Raw genomic sequence first — 18,186 nt, forward strand, 5'->3', positions numbered from 1 at the left:
GTGTGGCCTCACCTACACTTGGGCCAGCATTTGGGAGGGACCGAGGGCTGCAAGAGGAAAGTGGATCTCCTTTTTAGAAAGCACTTCACACTGGTTTAAGAAGACTGTGAAATGATCTGTGTCAGCTGCAGGCTCTTGGTACAAGGACCACCACCTACAATGGATAACGTAGGTGTAGGGCACAACACCGTGATACATTGTCTACTGCAAACAGCATGGGAGAGGGGGAGATGAATTTCATCCGAGACCTTTCAGTACCACAAACACTCAGAATCTTCTGAGGAACAGAGGGAGGGCAGGAAAGAGCATTTCATTATGCTCATAATGTCCGTGAGAGCCGCTTTACGGCGGGCTCACATCTTTCCAAACAAACCCCATATTGTGAAGGGCTCCCTCAATGCTTTCTTCTTCCTTTCCATTCTCCCCCCTCAGAACATGTCTGGAACTCAGTTTTTGCTCTATTTTGATAACAACATTTTTCTTTTTTTCTTTGGCATCTGCATTCCCCTCCTCCCTCCTCTTTCCACCACGTGCCCATTGAAAAGCTAATTGCAGATCCCTTGCTGCAATTAGTGTACATGCCATTCCGAAGTTCACTTCATTATGGCTTCTTTGGCTAGTCGACTCAAACGGGCTTTGAAGCAACACCTCGCTGGTGCTTTGATCCTTGTGCCTACGCTGCAGTCAGCACCCTGGTGCAAGGACTGCCATCTTCTCCTCTACTTTCCACTTTTTCCTACCTGCTCCTTACCCCCTCATGTCTTCATGCCAGGATTTTTTTTTTTCCCCAGATGCATCATTTAGCATAGAATCATAGAATGGTTTGGGTTGGAAGGGACCATCCAGTTTCAACCCCCCTGCCCTGGGCAGAGGGACCTTGCACTAGACTAGGTCGCTCAAAGCCCCGTCCAACCTGGCTTTGAACACTTCCATGGATGGGGCACCCACAGCGTCTCCGGGGAACCTGTGCCAGTGCCTCACCACCCTCACAGTACAGAATTTCTTCCTTATGTCCGATCCAAACCTACCCTCTTCCAGTTTAAAACCATTACCCCTCATCCTGTCACAACAGGCACTGCTGAAGAGTTTCTCCCCATCTTTCCTGTAGGCCCCCTTGAGGTACAGGAAGGCCACTATAAGGTCTCCTCGGAGCCTCCTCTTCTCCAGGCTAAACAGCCCCAGCTCTCTCAGCCTGGCCTCACAGGAGAGCTGCTCCAGCCCTCTGATCATCTTTGTAGCCTCGTCTGGACTCTCTCCAACAGGTCCACATCCTTCTGATGTTGGAGGCTCCAGAGCTGGACACAGTACTGCAGGTGGGTCTCACCAGAGCAGAGCAGAGGGGCAGAATCCCCTCCCTCGACCTGCTGGCCACCCTGCTGCTGACACAGCCCAGGATGCGGTTGGCTTTCTGGGCTGCAAGCACACATTGCCAGCTCGTGTTGAGCTTCTCGTCCACCAGTATCCCCAAGCCCTTCTCCTCAGGGCTGCTCTCCATCCGTTCTCCACCCAGCCTGTATTTGTGCCTGGGGTTTAGGCCCCAGTTTCGGACGTGTTGGGCTCTATAAGGACACGGCAACACAAATCGGTCCGTGCCGTGCGGTCCAGAGCTGGTCGCTCGGGTTTTTGGGGAGGTCAGCATGTGTCACTGCCGCGTACCCCGCCACCCCACACCCCGTCAAGCCCAGTGTGGGGGGGGGGGGGGCGCGATGGAGGGTGCGGGGAGGAGGAGGAAGAGAAGGAGGAGGAGGAAAGCGACCGCGGGCGTGGAGCCGCCGCCGGGCGGGGAGGGAGGGGAGCGGAGGGGAGGGGAGGGCAGGGCCGGCGGTGGGCGGGCGCGGGGCGGCGGCAGCCGGGGAGGGAGCCGGGCGCCCCGCGGTCCATTCGCGATCGGCACCGGCGGCGGCGGCGGCAGCGCGGGGCTCGGCGGCGCTTGGCCCCCCCCGCGGGCAGGGCCTGGCGGCGGCGGCGGCAGCGGCCGCCCCCTCCCCTGCCATGAAGCCGAGCCCCGCGGCAGCCGCCTCGGCGGCGGGGCCGGGAGCGGGGCCGGCGGGGGGAGGCGATCCGCGCTGGCGGGAGAAGGGAGAAGCGGAGGCGGAACGGCAACGCACCCGGGAACGGCTAGAAGCCACGCTAGCCGGGCTGGGCGAGCTGGAATACCTGAGGCAACGGCAGGAGCTGCTGGTGAAAAGCCTTTTGCTGCGGCGGCCGGCGGGAGCCGTGCCCGGGGCTCAGGGCGGCCGGGGGGAAGCGCCGGGAGAGGGGCCGCCGCCGCGGAGCTTGGAGGAGAAGATCCTGGAGGAGAACATCCTGCTCCTCCGGAGACAGCTGGTGAGCGGGGGGGGGTGCGGGACGGTGTCACCCGGGGGTGCGGGACGGCGCGTCACGGGGAGATGCGGGACGGTGTCACCGGGGGGACGCGGGCCGGCGGACCCACGGGTGTCTCCCCGCGGAAAAGGAGGGCTGGGGACGGCCCCCGAGGGCTGCGTGCCCACGCCGCTGTCACCGCCGGCGCGCAGGTGAGGCGGCGGGGAGCAGCGGCTGCCCAGGGTGGGGGGGGACGCATGGACACGGTCCGCCGTGGGTTTGGGCGAAACCGTGAGAAATCGAGTGGCGACCGGCTTTTTCCCCGTCGTTATCCGGAGCCGGGCCGGCCGTCCCACTTCCATTCAAGGCGAGGGAAGCGCTGCCGTTGCCCTTGAATGGAAGTCAGGAGCCGAGCTCCCGGGTCCGCATCCCCGACGGGAGGTGAGGGAATGCTGCGGCACGGCCGGGATCGGGCCCCTCGCAAGAAGGGATGCTTTTGTCGAAGGACGGGCTTTGTAGCGGGTGGGGGAAGAGATGGAGGGCGGCGTGAGGCGGCAGATCATTTTTCAATGAAAATAGCGTACAGCTGTGCCGGGCGGCCTTTGTGCGCGGCTCAGCGTTTGCTTTCACCCAGGGAGAAGTTGGACTGCGTGATTTATTTGCCTGATTTCTTCTTTTCCCCACCCTCCCCCTTCCCTCCCTCATTTTTTTTTTTTTCTTATTAGCCTTTTGGTTTAGTTAATTTCAGATTATTTCCTTCTTTAAAAGATAAAAATAAATGGTTTTGCTGCTGAGAAGGGGCTGGCTGCCAAAGAGCTGTAGTGAAGGACCAAGGAGTCATTACTCAAAAAAAAAAAATCAAACCCCAAAACCCTGAGGATTTGTTGTAGTGCTTTAATTTGTGCACTTGACATTGCAGATTGGAACCAGGTGATGGTGCTGGCTGGGGGAGGGGGGGGACACCGGTGACAATAGGTGCCGCAGTGAGTTCCTGCTTGAACCCATCACCTCCGCCAGCCTGTCTTTCAGCCAACCTCCGGCTCCCATCAGAAATGTGGGAGAAGATGTGGGGATCGCCCCTTTGATTCTCCTGAGGATGACCTTACACACTAGCGCATCCTCAAACAGCCTCGCTAATGCTATTAGCGTTTGCTTCCCTTTGCCCCAGGACCAGGCCACCTCAGGGGAAAGGTTGTCCTGGATTTAATGGCTTGAGAACTAGTCCAGTTATGAGCATCAAAACTCTGGGTGATGAGCGTATCAGAGCACCGCTGGGCACCGATCAAATGATGCACTTGGGAGGAAAAAAAAAAAAGGAGAGAGGAACCTTCCTCCTACCTCCCCCTCCAAAGCCAGAACAGTTTTATGAAGCTGAACAGATAATGGCCAAGCAACATTATAATACACCCGGGGAAACTGATTACGTTGACTGTGGGTTAATGAGTGCCTTACAAAATAATTTCTTATTGCTTGTTTTATGCCATTGAATTACCTTCATAAACAGCCTTAAAATTCAATATCACAGCAACTTTACACAGTTATAATGGGAGAAGAGGCAGAATTACTCTTCCTTCCTGCTGCACTGCAAAACTAATAAAAGGGCCGTGATCCCAGCCCTGGGAATCTTGCTGTCTGTATGGTAGGCTATAAGCTCCCAACGTGCAGCAGAACAAGGCGGTTCCCACACTACAGGCACTTGTTGGCAGAGCTGTTTCGGCCCATTGTGTGAACAGATGTGATCTTTGACTAACATCGCTGTGGCAGTGAACGTCCCCTATTACACCGGCAAAGCCGTCCTTTCGCCAAAGCGGCCCGTTTCATGTGCCCGGGTCTGGTTTGACCCTACCGTACACTACAGCTTTGTTGGTCACAGCTGTGGTCCTGCAAAGGAGTGCTTTGCCAACATAGTGTGTCAGTTTTCCTAAATTGTGGAGCTCCTTGTGTAGAACTGGCTGGAAGAGGCTGGGATAAAGTGCCTGCATAGTTCTTCAGTTGAGCATTTATCCAGAGCATCTCAGGGCTTTGTCCAGTTTTTTTTTTTTTTTTTTTTTTATATAAGAGTATTGGCAAGGTATTTCCAGGATGCTCAGGTGGAGAAGGCTACTTGTCTTTGGAGCCCCTTGATGTCTGCTCCGCTGATGATATTTGTCTTCTTGTTTTCCAGAACTGCTTGAGGAGGAGGGACGCCGGCCTACTGAATCAGTTACAAGAGCTCGATAAGCAAATAAGCGATCTCCGCCTGGACGTGGAAAAAACCACCGATGAACACCTTGAGACAGACAGTCGTCCAAGTTCAGGTGAGGCCAGTATTCAGCAAAATGGAGCCTCCCTTGGTACCTGGAATTAAACTAGCTGTAGGTTTCAGTACTGTAACAGTAAATGTCTATAGGACACTCGCATGCTGATAATTAAGGCCTACTAGCAAAGTTCACCTACCCCTGGAAAGGTTGCTGTTTGTAGACAACATATTCAGAAGATAATTTCAAGCTTAATTAGATTTTTAGTGTTTGGGGCTTTTTTTTTTTTTCTCAAGGCCACTCACAAATTACTTCAAAAAGTTCTAATCCTCCTGCACATTAGGAAGGAGGCTGCAGAAAAATGGTGAAAGGAAGCACCACCAGCAGGAGGAAGATGCCAAAATTGATCTTACAGCCAGAAGGGAACATTGAATCAAACAGTTTGATCCCACATATATTGAATTTCATCCCATTCTGTGTTGAAGCCAGTAAGGGGCAGTTAACTGGAGGGAACCTTTCCTAGAGGCATCTAGACTTGTTCTGAAGAGGCTAAAAAGTGGAGAATCCACCAACTTGCAATTGTTAAAACCGTTGCTAGTTTCTAATCTGAATTTGACTTGCTTCAGCACTGATTTTTTTTTATATGCTTTTCTCCTTTAGACTAAGATCTTTTCTAGTACCCAGCTTTTTCTCCTCTTGGAGGTGCTATGCGATATAATTCCTGCCTTTTTTTGATGAGCTAAACAGGTCAAGTTCGTTAAGTCATTTGTTTTAAGGCATTTTTCCAAGCTCTTAAATAGCTTTATGGCCCCTTTCCAATTTTTTAGCTTTGTTTTAAGTGTGCTGGAGTCAAGGACTAGGCATACCGTTCCAACGTCTTTCTTACCAGCGCTGTATAGACTGCTGAAGTAATTTCCCTACTGCTATTCATTAGTCTCTTTGTACATCCAACAATCTCATTAGCTTTTTTTTTTGGCGTATCATTAAGCTTGATTGAGCTGCTTTTCCACGCTGACTAAGTCCTTTTCAGGATTATTGTTCAGGATGCATCTCCATTCTGGAGACGTGCCCTGCATTCCTTATTCCTAAATGAAAAATTTAAATTTTGATTATGGTATGCCATATTTTCCTTCAGTCGTCCCAATTTACCAGGAAATTAAATTTTCTGTGCCTGCATATTATTTACCATTTTTCTTCTTTCGTGTCATCCACAAATATTGCATTTCTCCCCAGAACTTTGAGGAAATAATGGATAGTATTAGGCCCAATGCTTGGTACAAAATTTTGTAGTCAAGTAATAGCTGGAGAGTCTGTCTAGGAAGTATAACATGCTGTCAAACACAGCCTGTGTCCTTCTTGCTAAAATCTGAAAACCCCAGTAAAAGTTAAAACCCTAGCCTCTGTAAAGGTTAAAAAAAAAGTTCTAAATTTCATATGCTAACTAAAATTCTGCTTTTTTACTTTTAAGTGCTTTACTTTTAAATGGAATCCTTCATAGCAATAAGGATATTCCTAAATCGTGCGCTGTTTTTTTGGGTGACTGAATGCAATCCCATAAGTAATTGCAATAGAGTAAGCCAACATAAACAGGAGCTTGACTGCCTTTCTAGGGACACAAGTGGTAACTTTGTGTAGACGTAACTAACATAAATCCAAACTCTTATTTTTATAGGGTTTTATGAGCTGAGTGATGGAGCTTCTGGATCGCTCTCCAATTCATCTAACTCTGTCTTCAGTGAGTGTTTATCCAGTTGCCATTCTAGCACTTGCTTTTGCAGCCCTTTGGAGGCAACACTGAATATCTCAGATGGACGCCCTAAATCTGCAGGTATAGTAAAAGCAGGTCGAATACATCGTACTCCAGGAGGTGGCTTTGGCTTTGGAAATACTGCCTCAGGAGTATCTGGGTTGGCTTAACCCTTCTTCCTTTCATTTGACGTATTATGCTCTGAAAAGATTCCAGTGCCTATCACGTCCATGGGTCATGAGGCAGGACCGTTTGCCCTCCACTAGTCCAGCCTTACATGTGAATATGTCACTCTAAACACATGAAAATAACATGTGAAAATATGATGGCTGCTCTACCCAGTAGAGGGCAGTGGTACCTACACACATAAACACATTAGTTGCCTGATTTCTCATGGTTTCCTTTAGAAAAGCTTTTGTACTAAATAGTGGTAATGAAAGATACCTCAACAGCCATGTCCTCATTAAAGTGACAGAGTGAGGAGCTAGCTACAGGTTTTAGGAGGTCAGGGTGCCCATCCGTCTGCTTGTAGCAGTCATTTTGTCAGTTCTGAGGTTCCCCAACCCCCAGGTGACCATGCTGAGGTGTGTCCTGCATTTATGTAGTACAGATATCATGAACAGGGAGAAAGTATTTTGTCTCTTTGGCAGAGAGTTGCTGAATTTCCTTTGACACTAAACTGAAGATGCAAGCTTTAATTTGCGGAAGGCCTCCTCTGTCTGTTGTCCAGAAAGGATGCTTCAGTAGGACTTTCTTGATCAAACATTATTGGTCGCGGACATATGTTCTGGGTTGTGGAGGATACTTCCAATAGTATTTCTAATTTATATTCTGCTCTTTAACTTGTAGTGATTTGTTTTGAATCAAGGACAAAATAATTAATAGAATCACAGAATAGTTTGGGTTGGAAGGGACCTTTAAAAGTCACGTCCAACCCCTCTGCAATTCACATTCTTCTGACTCCGAAGTGGGAAAATACAGCCTGGGATACATTCATTCTGACATGCTGAGAAGTCCTGTAAGTTATCCTTTGAGCAGCTTGAGGTAATTTAATGCTCCTTATTGGAAGATATATGTGATCTTCATCAGCCGTACATAAAAAGAAAAACAAACACAAGGATTTCCAGCAAGTTGCATTGCTGTTTTTTTTCCTGTATGCATCATGAAAACCTAAAACTCCGATTAATTACACCGTCTCACTTTTAGAGCTGAAATTTCACAAGCTGGCATGCTCCAAACATGTCTTTTTGGCAACATTTCCTGACTCAGATATTGAATTTAGGAAATGTGGGAAAACTGTGAGGTGATCTGGAGGAAGTTCCTGCTCCTAACTTCCCTATTCTTCCTCTTCTGCTCACACAGGAACATAATTTCTGTCAGCTAATTTAATTAACATCTGTGAGACCTCTTTTGAAAGAAGCCTTAGATAAGTGATGAGCACTGAGCATTCACATTTGAGTACCCTGGCAGAAGTTTCTAGCCCAAGGGTAGAAAACAGGACTGACAGTGATCTGGAAGGATCATTTAGATTGTACCCCTACATTTAGATTGTACCCCTACCCAAGAAGAAAAGGGCAATCATAAGCTTAAGAAAATAATAATCATAGGTGCTTGGATTGAAAACCTGCTCCTAAGGTCGCTTACCTCCTAAGGAAGTGCCTTAGCCATTAAATCTGACTCATGCGTCTTGAAACGCACTGGATTTCTCTTGCAGAACTCTCTTTGCAGAGCCAAGGCTAGGATGTCAGCTGGATTGACCTGCACTCCTTGTACGTGTGTGGAAAGATGAGCCTGTTTCCCATACTTGAACCCTTTATTGCTCAAAAGGAGCATCTGTTAGTATTAGTATTAGCATTACTATAATTATAAAGTAATTCTGATGATAATAATAGTAGTAACGATACTAATAACAACAATAGCATTAAATCTCGATTTTTTTTTGGACTCAAGATATCCTTGAAAAAATCTGGAACTGAAATTGGTCAATAAGCTAAAAACAATTAATTGGCCTCTTGTCTATATTTTGTTTGTTTCCCTTTGGAATTAGCAAAGTAAAACATAAAATTCATATGTGCTGAGGCCTGCAGAGAGTTTTACAGGTGAGTGTGTAACGTACAAACATAAGAGACACTTACAGAATTCTGGGTGGAAGTGAAATAGGAAGCTCTTAGCAATCTAGACACAGGTTTGAAACCAAAGTAAACATCCTCATTAGGGCTGTGATTTTTATTTTTTTAACCATGCAGTCATACTGGGGCAAATCCTACAGAGATGCAGTTACAAAGAGACCCACGGAAGAATAGTGCTGCTTTTATGTTGCTTAAATGGCATCCCTGGTTGCGAGGTTTCTACTGTTTGAACAGCGCTGCTGTTGTATAAACATTGCATCCTATGTGTAGATGGGACCGGAGTCCTTGATGGCACGTGGAAAACATAGCAGAACTGTCCCTGGCAGGCTCTAAACTCTTCTAAAATGCCTTTCAGATCTCATAGGCTGGATGGACTATAATAAGGAAGGCCAGCATGAGGACCAGACCGCAGGCTCTGTCTGTCGCTCTTTGTCCACACCGCACTCAAATTCCCTCGATGTCGTTGCAGATGTACATCCAAAGTACCAGTGCGATCTGGTGTCTAAAAATGGGAACGACGTCTACCGGTACCCCAGCCCACTCCATGCGGTAGCTGTGCAGAGTCCCATGTTTCTTCTCCCCGTGACTGAAAACCCCCAGCAAGAAGAGGAGAGGCTTGGCTGCGATATTAGTGGTGTTTGCGCCGGATCTGAAACGGACTCAGGAAAATCCAACGCCTTTCTCCCACAAAGCTCCTGGCCAGCGCCATGCCCTTCCACCAGCAAGAGGATAGATGGTTACATCTTAAGCCTGGTTCAGAAAAAGACTCATGCGGTAAGGACTAACAAACCGAGGACGAGCCTCAACGCTGATCCCACCAAAGGGATCTTGAGGCATGGAAGCATGTGCGTCAGGCAACCTTCTGGGGTGGTGGCTCACGGCAACATTGTGAACCTGAAGAACGCCAAGCAGGCATCCTTGCCTTCTGGTGGGAACACCGCTCTGGACCATGCAGCACCCTCTCCGTTAAAGCAGAGGCCAAGGGAGCCGGCTGGCGAGCAGCTGGAGAGTAGGAAGGCACCTTTGCCAACGGCTTTCCCACCTGGCACGGCGAACGAACTTCAGAGCAAGCACTTGCCGCGGGGCACCAAACCGGTGCCTCCGGAGCTCAACCGCAACGCAGTGGCCGCGGCAGGGGACATCCCCAAGGAGAACGGCCAGCTCTTTGCCACCTCTCCCAAAGAGAGCCCGGGGAAGCCTGTGGTGCTGCAGTCTGAGAACAGGGTCAGCCAGCCTCCCAAAAAGATCCTGCTGAAGAGCAGCTTGCAGGCGGCTCGTTCCTCGTCGCCTGCCATCGAGGAGAGGCCTGCGCTGGATTTCAAAAGCGAGGGCTCTTCCTCCCAGAGCCTGGATGATGGGTTGCTGGTGAATGCCCAGTACATACCGGCCCAGCAGCAAAGTGTGAAGCTTCACAAAGGCACCCGAAACGTCAAGATTTTGAAAAGCTCGGCTCTGAAACACAGGCCCCACCTTGCCAATGGGCTGGAAAACGGTTCACAGACCTTGAGGGAGAAAAGCAAGCCGGTCGGCAAGAAGTGCCGCTTTCCTGATGAGTTGGATACAAATAAGAAACTTAAAAAGCCCTCCTCACGGGGGAAGAGAGGCAGCGGCTTGCAGCCGGAGTCGGGCCTCCAGAGTCGGCAGGCCAGCCTGCACAAATCCGCCATCCGATCCCATGGGCATGGCCGAGAGGTTGTGGTGGCCAAGCCTAAACACAAGCGGGCCGACTACCGCCGGTGGAAGTCATCGGCAGAGATTTCCTACGAGGAGGCCCTGCGGAGGGCGAGGAGGAATCGGCGGGAAGGTGTGGGAGTCTACTCGCAAGTCCCCCTGCCCTACGTCAGCCCCTATGCCTACGTGGCCAGCGACTCGGAGTACTCGGCGGAGTGCGAGTCCTTGTTCCACTCCACCGTGGTGGACACGAGCGAGGACGAGCAAAGCAACTACACGACGAACTGCTTTGGGGACAGCGAGTCAAGCCTGAGTGAGGTGGAGTTTGTAGGGGAGAGCACAACCACCAGCGACTCTGATGAGAGCGGGGGCCTTATTTGGTCTCAGTTTGTCCAGACGCTCCCCATCCAAACGGTCACGGCGCCGGAGCTGCATGAAAATGCGGCGAAGGCCTTTGTCAAAATCAAAGCCTCCCATAACCTCAAGAAGAAAATCCTCCGCTTTCGGTCGGGCTCCCTGAAGCTCATGACAACCGTCTAGTGAGGTGACTTGGTGGAATGTATCTGCTTCTGCTTTCAGAAGCAAGGTGCTTTTGTGTACATATTTCCACAGATTTTTTTTTAATACGAATATTTAAAACTTAAGGTAAATTATGTCACTTGTCTTCAGAACTTGGGTGGATACTAGTGCCTTTTACGTGGAAATAAAAGACCATTATACTCGTTTAAAAAAAAAAAATCATAACACTGCCGTTTCAGTGGTGAACAGCCTCCAGTGCATCGTATCAGAAGGCTTTGGAAAAAGGCTGATGTTTCTGGAAATGGATCTTCTTTGCCTAGTTTTTCCGGTTCTGGGTCTTATAGAGGATATCGACAGCTTAAAGTTATAAGTTTTTAGGGGGTAAGGGGGAGGGAGTGTGGGTGGTCTTCATGTTTTTGCTTGTCCCTTTCTGCTACTCCTGTTGCCACATCTTGAACTTCTTCCTCCTGGCAGTCTGGCGTGTTTTTTTCTTCCTTTTCTTATTGATTCTCTTCTTGAAACTCACTCCTGTCCTCCCCCAGCCTTCCCCCACCAGGAAAGGGCTCCTGTTGAACCTGTCTTCAAGGTTAAGTCTCCTTCTCTGGAGTGCGCTCTGCTCCAGTCTCCGGGGAGTCCCGCTGCGGATGGCAGCGGTGTTCAGAATAAACTGTTGGAGCAGCTGACCCAGGCTTAGTAACTTCAGTATATTGTGTAAAACTGCTTTTGGAAAAGAAAAAAAAGAAAAAACATATGCATGTCATGTGCATGAGTATCAGTAGTTTTAATATTCCTGTTGATGTCCAATTTACTGTACATCATCAATGGCTGTTTTTATATATGTATCATTGTGTAAATTAATATAACACATCATATGCTGTAATAAACAGTCTGTTTTAATACTTTTTAAAAGTTTGTTACATTGGTGCAGACCCAGTGAATGGTTTTATATTGTCACGGTCACACCTTAGGTGTCTCTTTGATGTGACCTGTTAATGTTCCCTGCATTCAGCCATGAGGGAAACGGAGCAAGTTTTAAATGTTGCTGTGGATGTGACTTGTGCTTTGAGGGAAGTGGATTGTCATGGCTCCTCTTGTTCTTGCCATAACTTGCATTTTTTTTAAGGGCAAGGTGGGATTTAGGAGCTCAGAGGCACCTTCAGGTTGTTGCTTATGGGAGCTCATGTTGCGGAACAGATGGAAATGTAATATTAATCCTCCTCGCTGTCAGGGTGCCTGCAGACTTTGGTTGGTACAACACAGGGGCAGATGGTTGGTTTCTGTAACCAAATAGATCAGTGTAACGCAACAGGTGTTCCTCTGAAATGTCCAGTAAATGAATCCCCAAAAGCTATGTGCTCTGGGAGCTGGGCTGGATGGAGGAGGACATGGACTTGCTGTCCCTGGCGCTCTTTCAGTGTGGTACCTGACTGCATCACAACCCTGACCAGGTTATGGAGAGAAGTGACAGTTGTGTCACTCACTGGTCTGTCTCAGTCTCTTTCTTCCTGTAGGACCAGAGGTGAGTGTCTGCCAGCAAAGGAGAAAGGAGCTGACCGTAGGCAGCACCACTTCCCTTTGCAGCAACAGCTTTGAAGCTGCCCAGTGGGAAGGCTGGAGTTTTGTGGTGCATGCTTGTCTGATGGAGCAGGCCCAGAGGATGAGCTGGTTTCTGCAGGTTCATCTTCTGCTCTGGTGTCCGTGAAGCGGTGGATGTACAGCTGGCATGGATGCTGTGACTGGTATGGATTTCGAGGATGTGTGTGCACCTGTCCATTCCATAGCAAGCTCTGCTGAGCAAGATCTGTCGTTCCTATGTCTCCTTTCTGCTGCCACCCACCTAAAAGGCAGAGCAGTTTTCTTCCTCAGGTTTCCTTGCATTGCAAATGGAGGAAGGAAAGATTCACCCAGAATTAAATGCCTCTGGGTGCAGCTTCTGAGACAGTGGTAACACCTTTTCTAAGTGGCAGATTTATTTTTTAATCTGCAGTGTAGTAAATCTCTACCTATAAAATGTCTGTCTCATTTTTTTTTCTTTTTTAAAATAGAGGAATGTCAATTTCTGTAAGGGGTCTTGCAGTGTGGTTGCAAGGTTTTGGATTCAGTGCACTTCCATGATACAGGAAAAGCTGTAACTCACCCTATCTGGTTGTAACTCTCCCGTTGCTTTACACATGGAAGGGCAGCTTGTGTGTGTGTATATATATATCCGTGTGTGTGTGTATAAAAATTGTATTGATATAGAATAATTTATCCAGAAAGTACTGGACAATTTGTGCCACTGCAGATGAGAGAGGTCATGTTTGTTCTCAAACATGGTGTTACTAAGGTGTAGTTTAATGCATTCCTGTTAATAACTGATGGGTGTTCTATCAAACAAAGGCAATGTCAAGAACCTTGTCAAAGCTAGTAGTTTCTTTCCTAGAATATCTTTTAATCATGCCACATAATCTCTCTTTGAGTGAGAAAAACACTTGCAAATCCCTGTAAATCTCCTCAGAGGTGTAGCAGAGTAGCAGAGAGGATCTTCAGACATGCACTCTGTCTCTCTGGCTGTAAAGGAGCTGCTGGTGGGAAGACAAACCGACCAGCGGCTTTGGGATGATGAGTTTTTAATTGCAGTGCTGTAGCAGACTGTCTCGTACCAGGTGAGGGAGGCTGGTTTTCAAAAGTGAGCTGCTGAATAGTGTCTTTTTAGATAATTGAGTGAATAAAAAAGAAAATAACCACCTAAATATCGCTAAGACTGTATCAGCTGCAACCACAGTATTCTGCAGTACTCTTGCTGAATAGCTTAATACCAGATGGGGAAATGGGCTGATGCTATCTCCATCTTAATTGCATCTGAGTCTTTTCAGTTTGGGGAAGGAATTTTCCTTTTCTTACACAATTTAAGTAAGCATCCAGAATCATTGAAACAGGCCTAGTTTTTTTCTCTCTATATCTCCACCCGCCTTTTTTTTTAATAGAAGATCTTATAGTGCTGGAAAAGTACTTGATATGGTCTCAATACACAACACACATTGTCTTCTCTGGTTCTGATTTAGAAAACACGTCTAAGTAAGTTTTTTTTTGCAACGTTAGGTTGAAAAACATCTGTTGGTCTTGGAGACCAGTTATATATCTGGCACTTCTTTAAGCTACCTGGCTTTCCAGTTCCACAGCCTTGAGTCCTTGCCAGCCTGTTTTTCATAATGTTTGCGTTTTAATTATCCCCAATGTTTATAGCAGCTTTTGGAAGTGTGAAGCAGGAACATTTCTCTCCATTGCACTGGAGCCTATTTCAAGGTGAGGGCAGGTTGTGGTGGGGAGGTTTGGTATTAGCTACCCCTGTGCTCCGTATATAACTGAGCGCGGGAAAGTACGTAAGCATATGCTTAACACAAAGAACAAGAGGTTCCGTGGGCTCTCTGCCTTCCTGCAGGCTTTTTGGGTCTGTCTTCTGCTCCCTAGCCCCAGCCGCCGGCTGCGGGTCGGCGGATCGCGAAGCGGGCTGTGTCTGGTGTGTGCGGGGTCAGAAAGGCCCTGGCGTTGTGCCTGGATGTCCCAACTGTGCGGGGCCCCTGTTGCGGATATCACACTTACTGTGAGAAATTTGATGTGGTGTGAGGATGGAAACATTCAAGGCCAGGTTGGATGAGGCTCTGAGCAACCTGATCTGGTTGGAGATGTCCCTGCTCCTTGCAGGGGGGTTGGACTAGATGACCTCTGAAGGTCCCTTCCAACCCAAAACATTCTATGATTCTATGATTCTATGATTCGGACAGCTGCGTCTGAAGGAAGGTGGCAATGGAGAGCCTTGTAAATGGAGTGGTTGGATCCTGATTCATCGGTATTTCCAGGAGAGGCTGAAAGAGGAGACATTTCAGTCTAATGCCTAGGTCAGTAAGTTGGACTGGGCTGAACAGAGTCATCTGAGGGACTCTGCCTTATTTCTGCCAGTACTCTCTGAATGACCAAGGCCACTGTCAACACTGCCAGTTGCTGAGGTGCTTTAACCATCTGGCCAAGTCCTGCAAGAGCTTTAATGGGACAAATGATAAGCTTCCGTACCCTGTGTCTGTTTTGGCCTTCCATAGCATAACCCTTGCTTGCAAGAGAGCCTGTAGGTCCCAACTCTGCAACTTTCCCTGTCCTGGGGCTTCAGAAGGAATCTGTCCATCCCTTACAAGTTTTCTAGTTTTCTTCTGTCTTGGGGTTCATCCTGGATAAGGACTTACAACAGATTCCCCACAACAGAGTCCTGTGCCTTCACTAATCCCAAATCTGTCTGTTTTTTGGCTCTGAGAAAGGTCAGGTGCTCCTTAGGTGGTGGCCGGCAAAGCCATCTCTGAGGGACCTGCATCCCTTTCTGCCACAAAGGGTGGCAAAGGCTTTTATTAACTGTGATCACCACTTGGCAGATGACACCACATCAGGCATGGTTCTCCTTCACATGTGATTTTTCTCACAGGAGGGAACGAGGACATGAACCTTTTGAGGAAGCAGAAACAGCTAAAGATGTCTTTAATAGCTAACTTCAGCATCTAGTTTGTATCTTTGGAGTAGCCAACCATAACGGGACAACTAAGCTGCTGGTACAAAAAAACTGAACCATTCTCAGCTCTTTGCGGTGTGCTGTGCACAATGCAGAGAGGATACAGAGGCTGCAAACCCATGGAGACGATTAATAAATCTCAGGTCTGTCTTTCAAACTTGCTTTTCTCCTGAGTTTCTGTGAACTTGCAAGGCATTGTGCTGAGGCTCCTTGCATGGCATGATGTTTCTTTCTCTGACTAAACGTTATAGGTGGAGCACTGTGGTGAGAAATGCTCTGGGGTTTAAAAAAAATCCCAAAATGAGAGATATGGAAACAAGTAGGAGATCCATTTAAAAGGGATAATAGAAAGTGCTTTTTTTACCGAGCAAGTAATTTGCTGCCACAGGAAACAGCAGAGCAGATACAACATCAGCAAGTTCAAAGTGGTTAGATGGTTAGAGAAGGTCGGGAAGGATGTGTGCTCTACCATGCTCAGTCAATGGCTGTGGGTGCTAGGAGGAGTGTGAGGTGAGAGGTGAATGGACTGCAAATAGTGGCCAGGCTAGTGTACTCCCCCTAAAGACTGTCTTTTCCTGCCACGGTTGAAGCATTGTTAGCTGGAGGAGACGCACCGTCGCGCTGACCCAGCAGACCATTTTTGTGATGTTGATGTAGCGGATGGGAGTTCTCTATGCAACTGAATTTCCTCACTCTTTATTAGTCTTTTGTCCTCCCAGCTGCTGCTGAAGAAGAGTTTTGTGTTGCTTTGCAAAGACATTCATGTTGCATGCTTGGCTGATGGTGGCATGCATTTATTCAAACTATGGACATGTGTTTCTGGTCACTCTTGTCCTATGACAGAATAATCTCATCCACCCTTTCATATGGGCAGTGTGTGGCTGAGTCCCCTGTTATGCTGAACATCATCCCCCCGTGATGTAAACACTGTTATGGACATAGTCCATATGCTAGGGTACCATGGGAGTCACTGTTGCCAGCAATTTTACCTCCTACAGTTTCTTCTGTAAGAAAAGTTGATGACCTCCAAACCAAACGAACCATCTCAGAGTGCTAGGCATCTACTGCACCCTACCTTGGGACTTCGCTGTCCTTGGAGAGTTTTTTCTCTCCCTCTGACTGTGTCTACATTTGTGCTTTTGTTTGACAGTCTGGAAGCGAATCCCATGGTAGTCTCCACTTGCTTGTGTGTTGCTTTGGTCAGCAGAGCAGTTTTGGTGCACGCTAACGAGATGTCTTCGGAACGCTAACCAGATGGTCCACTCCAGGGGCACAGCAAATGTGCTTCTACCCAGACAGGGACAGGGGGTCGGAACCAGTGATGGCTCCCTAGAATAGCTTCCAGTCCAAAAATTGTGGACAAATTTGGTCCAAATGACCTTGAGGACCAGACTAAATCTAGGCTGAAGTCAACACTTGCACTGCATATATTGTACTTGTGGGGACCTCAGTTTGGATCTGCTCCTTCTGTGCTGAATGACTTGTTAATGTAAACAGAGCCTCTCTCTCAGTTAATGGCCTTTGTTTCCATGCTGTATTCCTTTAAGATCAATAAAGTATATTAACATTAATAACTTGATTTCACTGAGCCAAGCTCTGAAAATCTGGCTTTTGTTCTTTTTAAAGGAGTTGGAGTTGAAAGTCCTGGGAACTAAGATTTTCATGACAATACTGAAGGAAAATCTATATGACTTGGACTCTGACCTCATGATGTAATGGTTTTGTAAGCAAATGAAGTGTTTCCCCCCAAAAAAAAAGTTCAACTCTTCTGTGATCAAGGGCAGGAAGCTGGAAAACATGCAACCTGTTGAAAAATATGTTCCCTGTGTTTTCCTTGCACTCTGTGAGCCTCGTGTCTTCAGAAATGAGATTTTCATGAGGAGGAGGAGAAGCATGAGATACAGGGAGGAGAAGGACCTAATCAATCTTAATCTCTGAAGTGCTCATGCAGTAAGTGTTTAAGCATGTGATTGAGCCCGTTCTTACTCAGCGAAGCATTTCAGCACATGCTTTGGGTACTTCGTGGTTGGGGTGAATTAAGCCCGTGCTCAGGAATGCTGGTGGATCAAGGTCTCTAAGCTTGTCTTTGCAAGCGTCCTCTGTCTCTTTCTACAAGCTGCCCCAGTGACTTCTCTTGGCTAATGTTGGAAAGATGCCCCGCTCTCCCGTAAGAGCCAGACACTGTATGGTGAAACTTGAGTCAAATTGTTAATCTGAACTTGGGAGAAGCAGTATTTTGGGTCCATGCTTTGAGCAGTAATAGAAAGAAGTGCTTTTAAAGGAAGAGATGCATTTGGTATTTGTTGTATTTATTTGAGGACACTGAGCTAAAAATGCTTAGAGATACATAAGTGTGAATCTGCTTGTGCCCTATATTAATAGCAGAACTTTGGGAACGGCACTCGGGAAGAGATGGAATGACCCTTTCCGCATTTGCTCCCTTCCTTGGGTGTCCAAGTGGAGCTGGGAGAACGATGCAGGCACAGACACCAAACCTGTGGGGCCTGGAGCACCACTCTTTCATGTGCCTGGCTAATCTTGAATCTCAGTTTCAGGCAGTGGGATTAGTAAAACAGTGGGATCTCTGGGCTACCTAGAGCTGGAGAACAGAGCTAGGAAACGTAGAGAGGATGACTTTGTGTGGCTTCAAGGGAAGCTGCAGCTTGACTAAGCAAACAGTAGAGGCAAGGGAAGGGTTAAAAGTTTGTCTTCTCTTCCCAGACACATTATTTACAGTGGGTTGGTTTCCTTTTGGAAGGGCCCACTGTAAAAGGAGACGTTCCCACTGCTTCTGCGGGTTAGACCTGTATCGCATTACGGTTTTCTTTCCTGTACTCTTGACTGACATGATTTCCTGAAGTTGCTCTTCTCTCGGGAAGGTGAAGGCAGGAAAGAGTAGGAGTTTGCTAAAAATCCAGAGCCTTGGAAGGCAAAATCATGGTGATGACCTTTTCTTTCTAGACATAAGGCCTCAGTGCTGCACCATGCTGTGTATCTCCCAGTGCAGAGCAAGGGCTGGGAAAAGAGTGGGAGAGGAAATCCATC

At 47.8% G+C, this 18,186-nt stretch overlaps 1 protein-coding gene and 1 long non-coding RNA gene across 5 annotated transcripts in view; one reads left to right on the forward strand and one right to left on the reverse strand.

Annotated features, from left to right (window-relative positions):
* LOC147600436 (uncharacterized) overlaps positions 1–18,186 on the reverse strand; it is a 759,986-nt gene that overhangs the window by 297,871 nt on the left and 443,929 nt on the right. The window lies entirely within an intron of this gene.
* On the forward strand, positions 1,924–16,720 carry DACT1 (dishevelled binding antagonist of beta catenin 1). Of its 4 annotated transcripts, none has more exons than XM_086749279.1 (4): positions 1,924–2,328; positions 4,469–4,601; positions 6,214–6,369; positions 8,773–16,720. In XM_086749279.1, the coding sequence occupies exons 1-4, from the start codon at positions 1,993–1,995 to the stop codon at positions 10,626–10,628; spliced, it is 2,481 nt and encodes an 826-aa protein (XP_086605405.1). In that variant the 5' UTR covers positions 1,924–1,992; the 3' UTR covers positions 10,629–16,720. The 4 variants fall into 4 exon arrangements, with proteins under 4 accessions (XP_086605405.1, XP_086605408.1, XP_086605406.1 ...); XM_086749282.1 differs by having other exon boundaries at positions 8,887–16,720; XM_086749280.1 differs by having other exon boundaries at positions 6,214–6,276.

This window comes from Chlamydotis macqueenii, chromosome 5 (genome assembly GCF_036417535.1).
Source record: "Chlamydotis macqueenii isolate bChlMac1 chromosome 5, bChlMac1.mat, whole genome shotgun sequence".
Taxonomy (NCBI): domain Eukaryota; kingdom Metazoa; phylum Chordata; class Aves; order Otidiformes; family Otididae; genus Chlamydotis; species Chlamydotis macqueenii.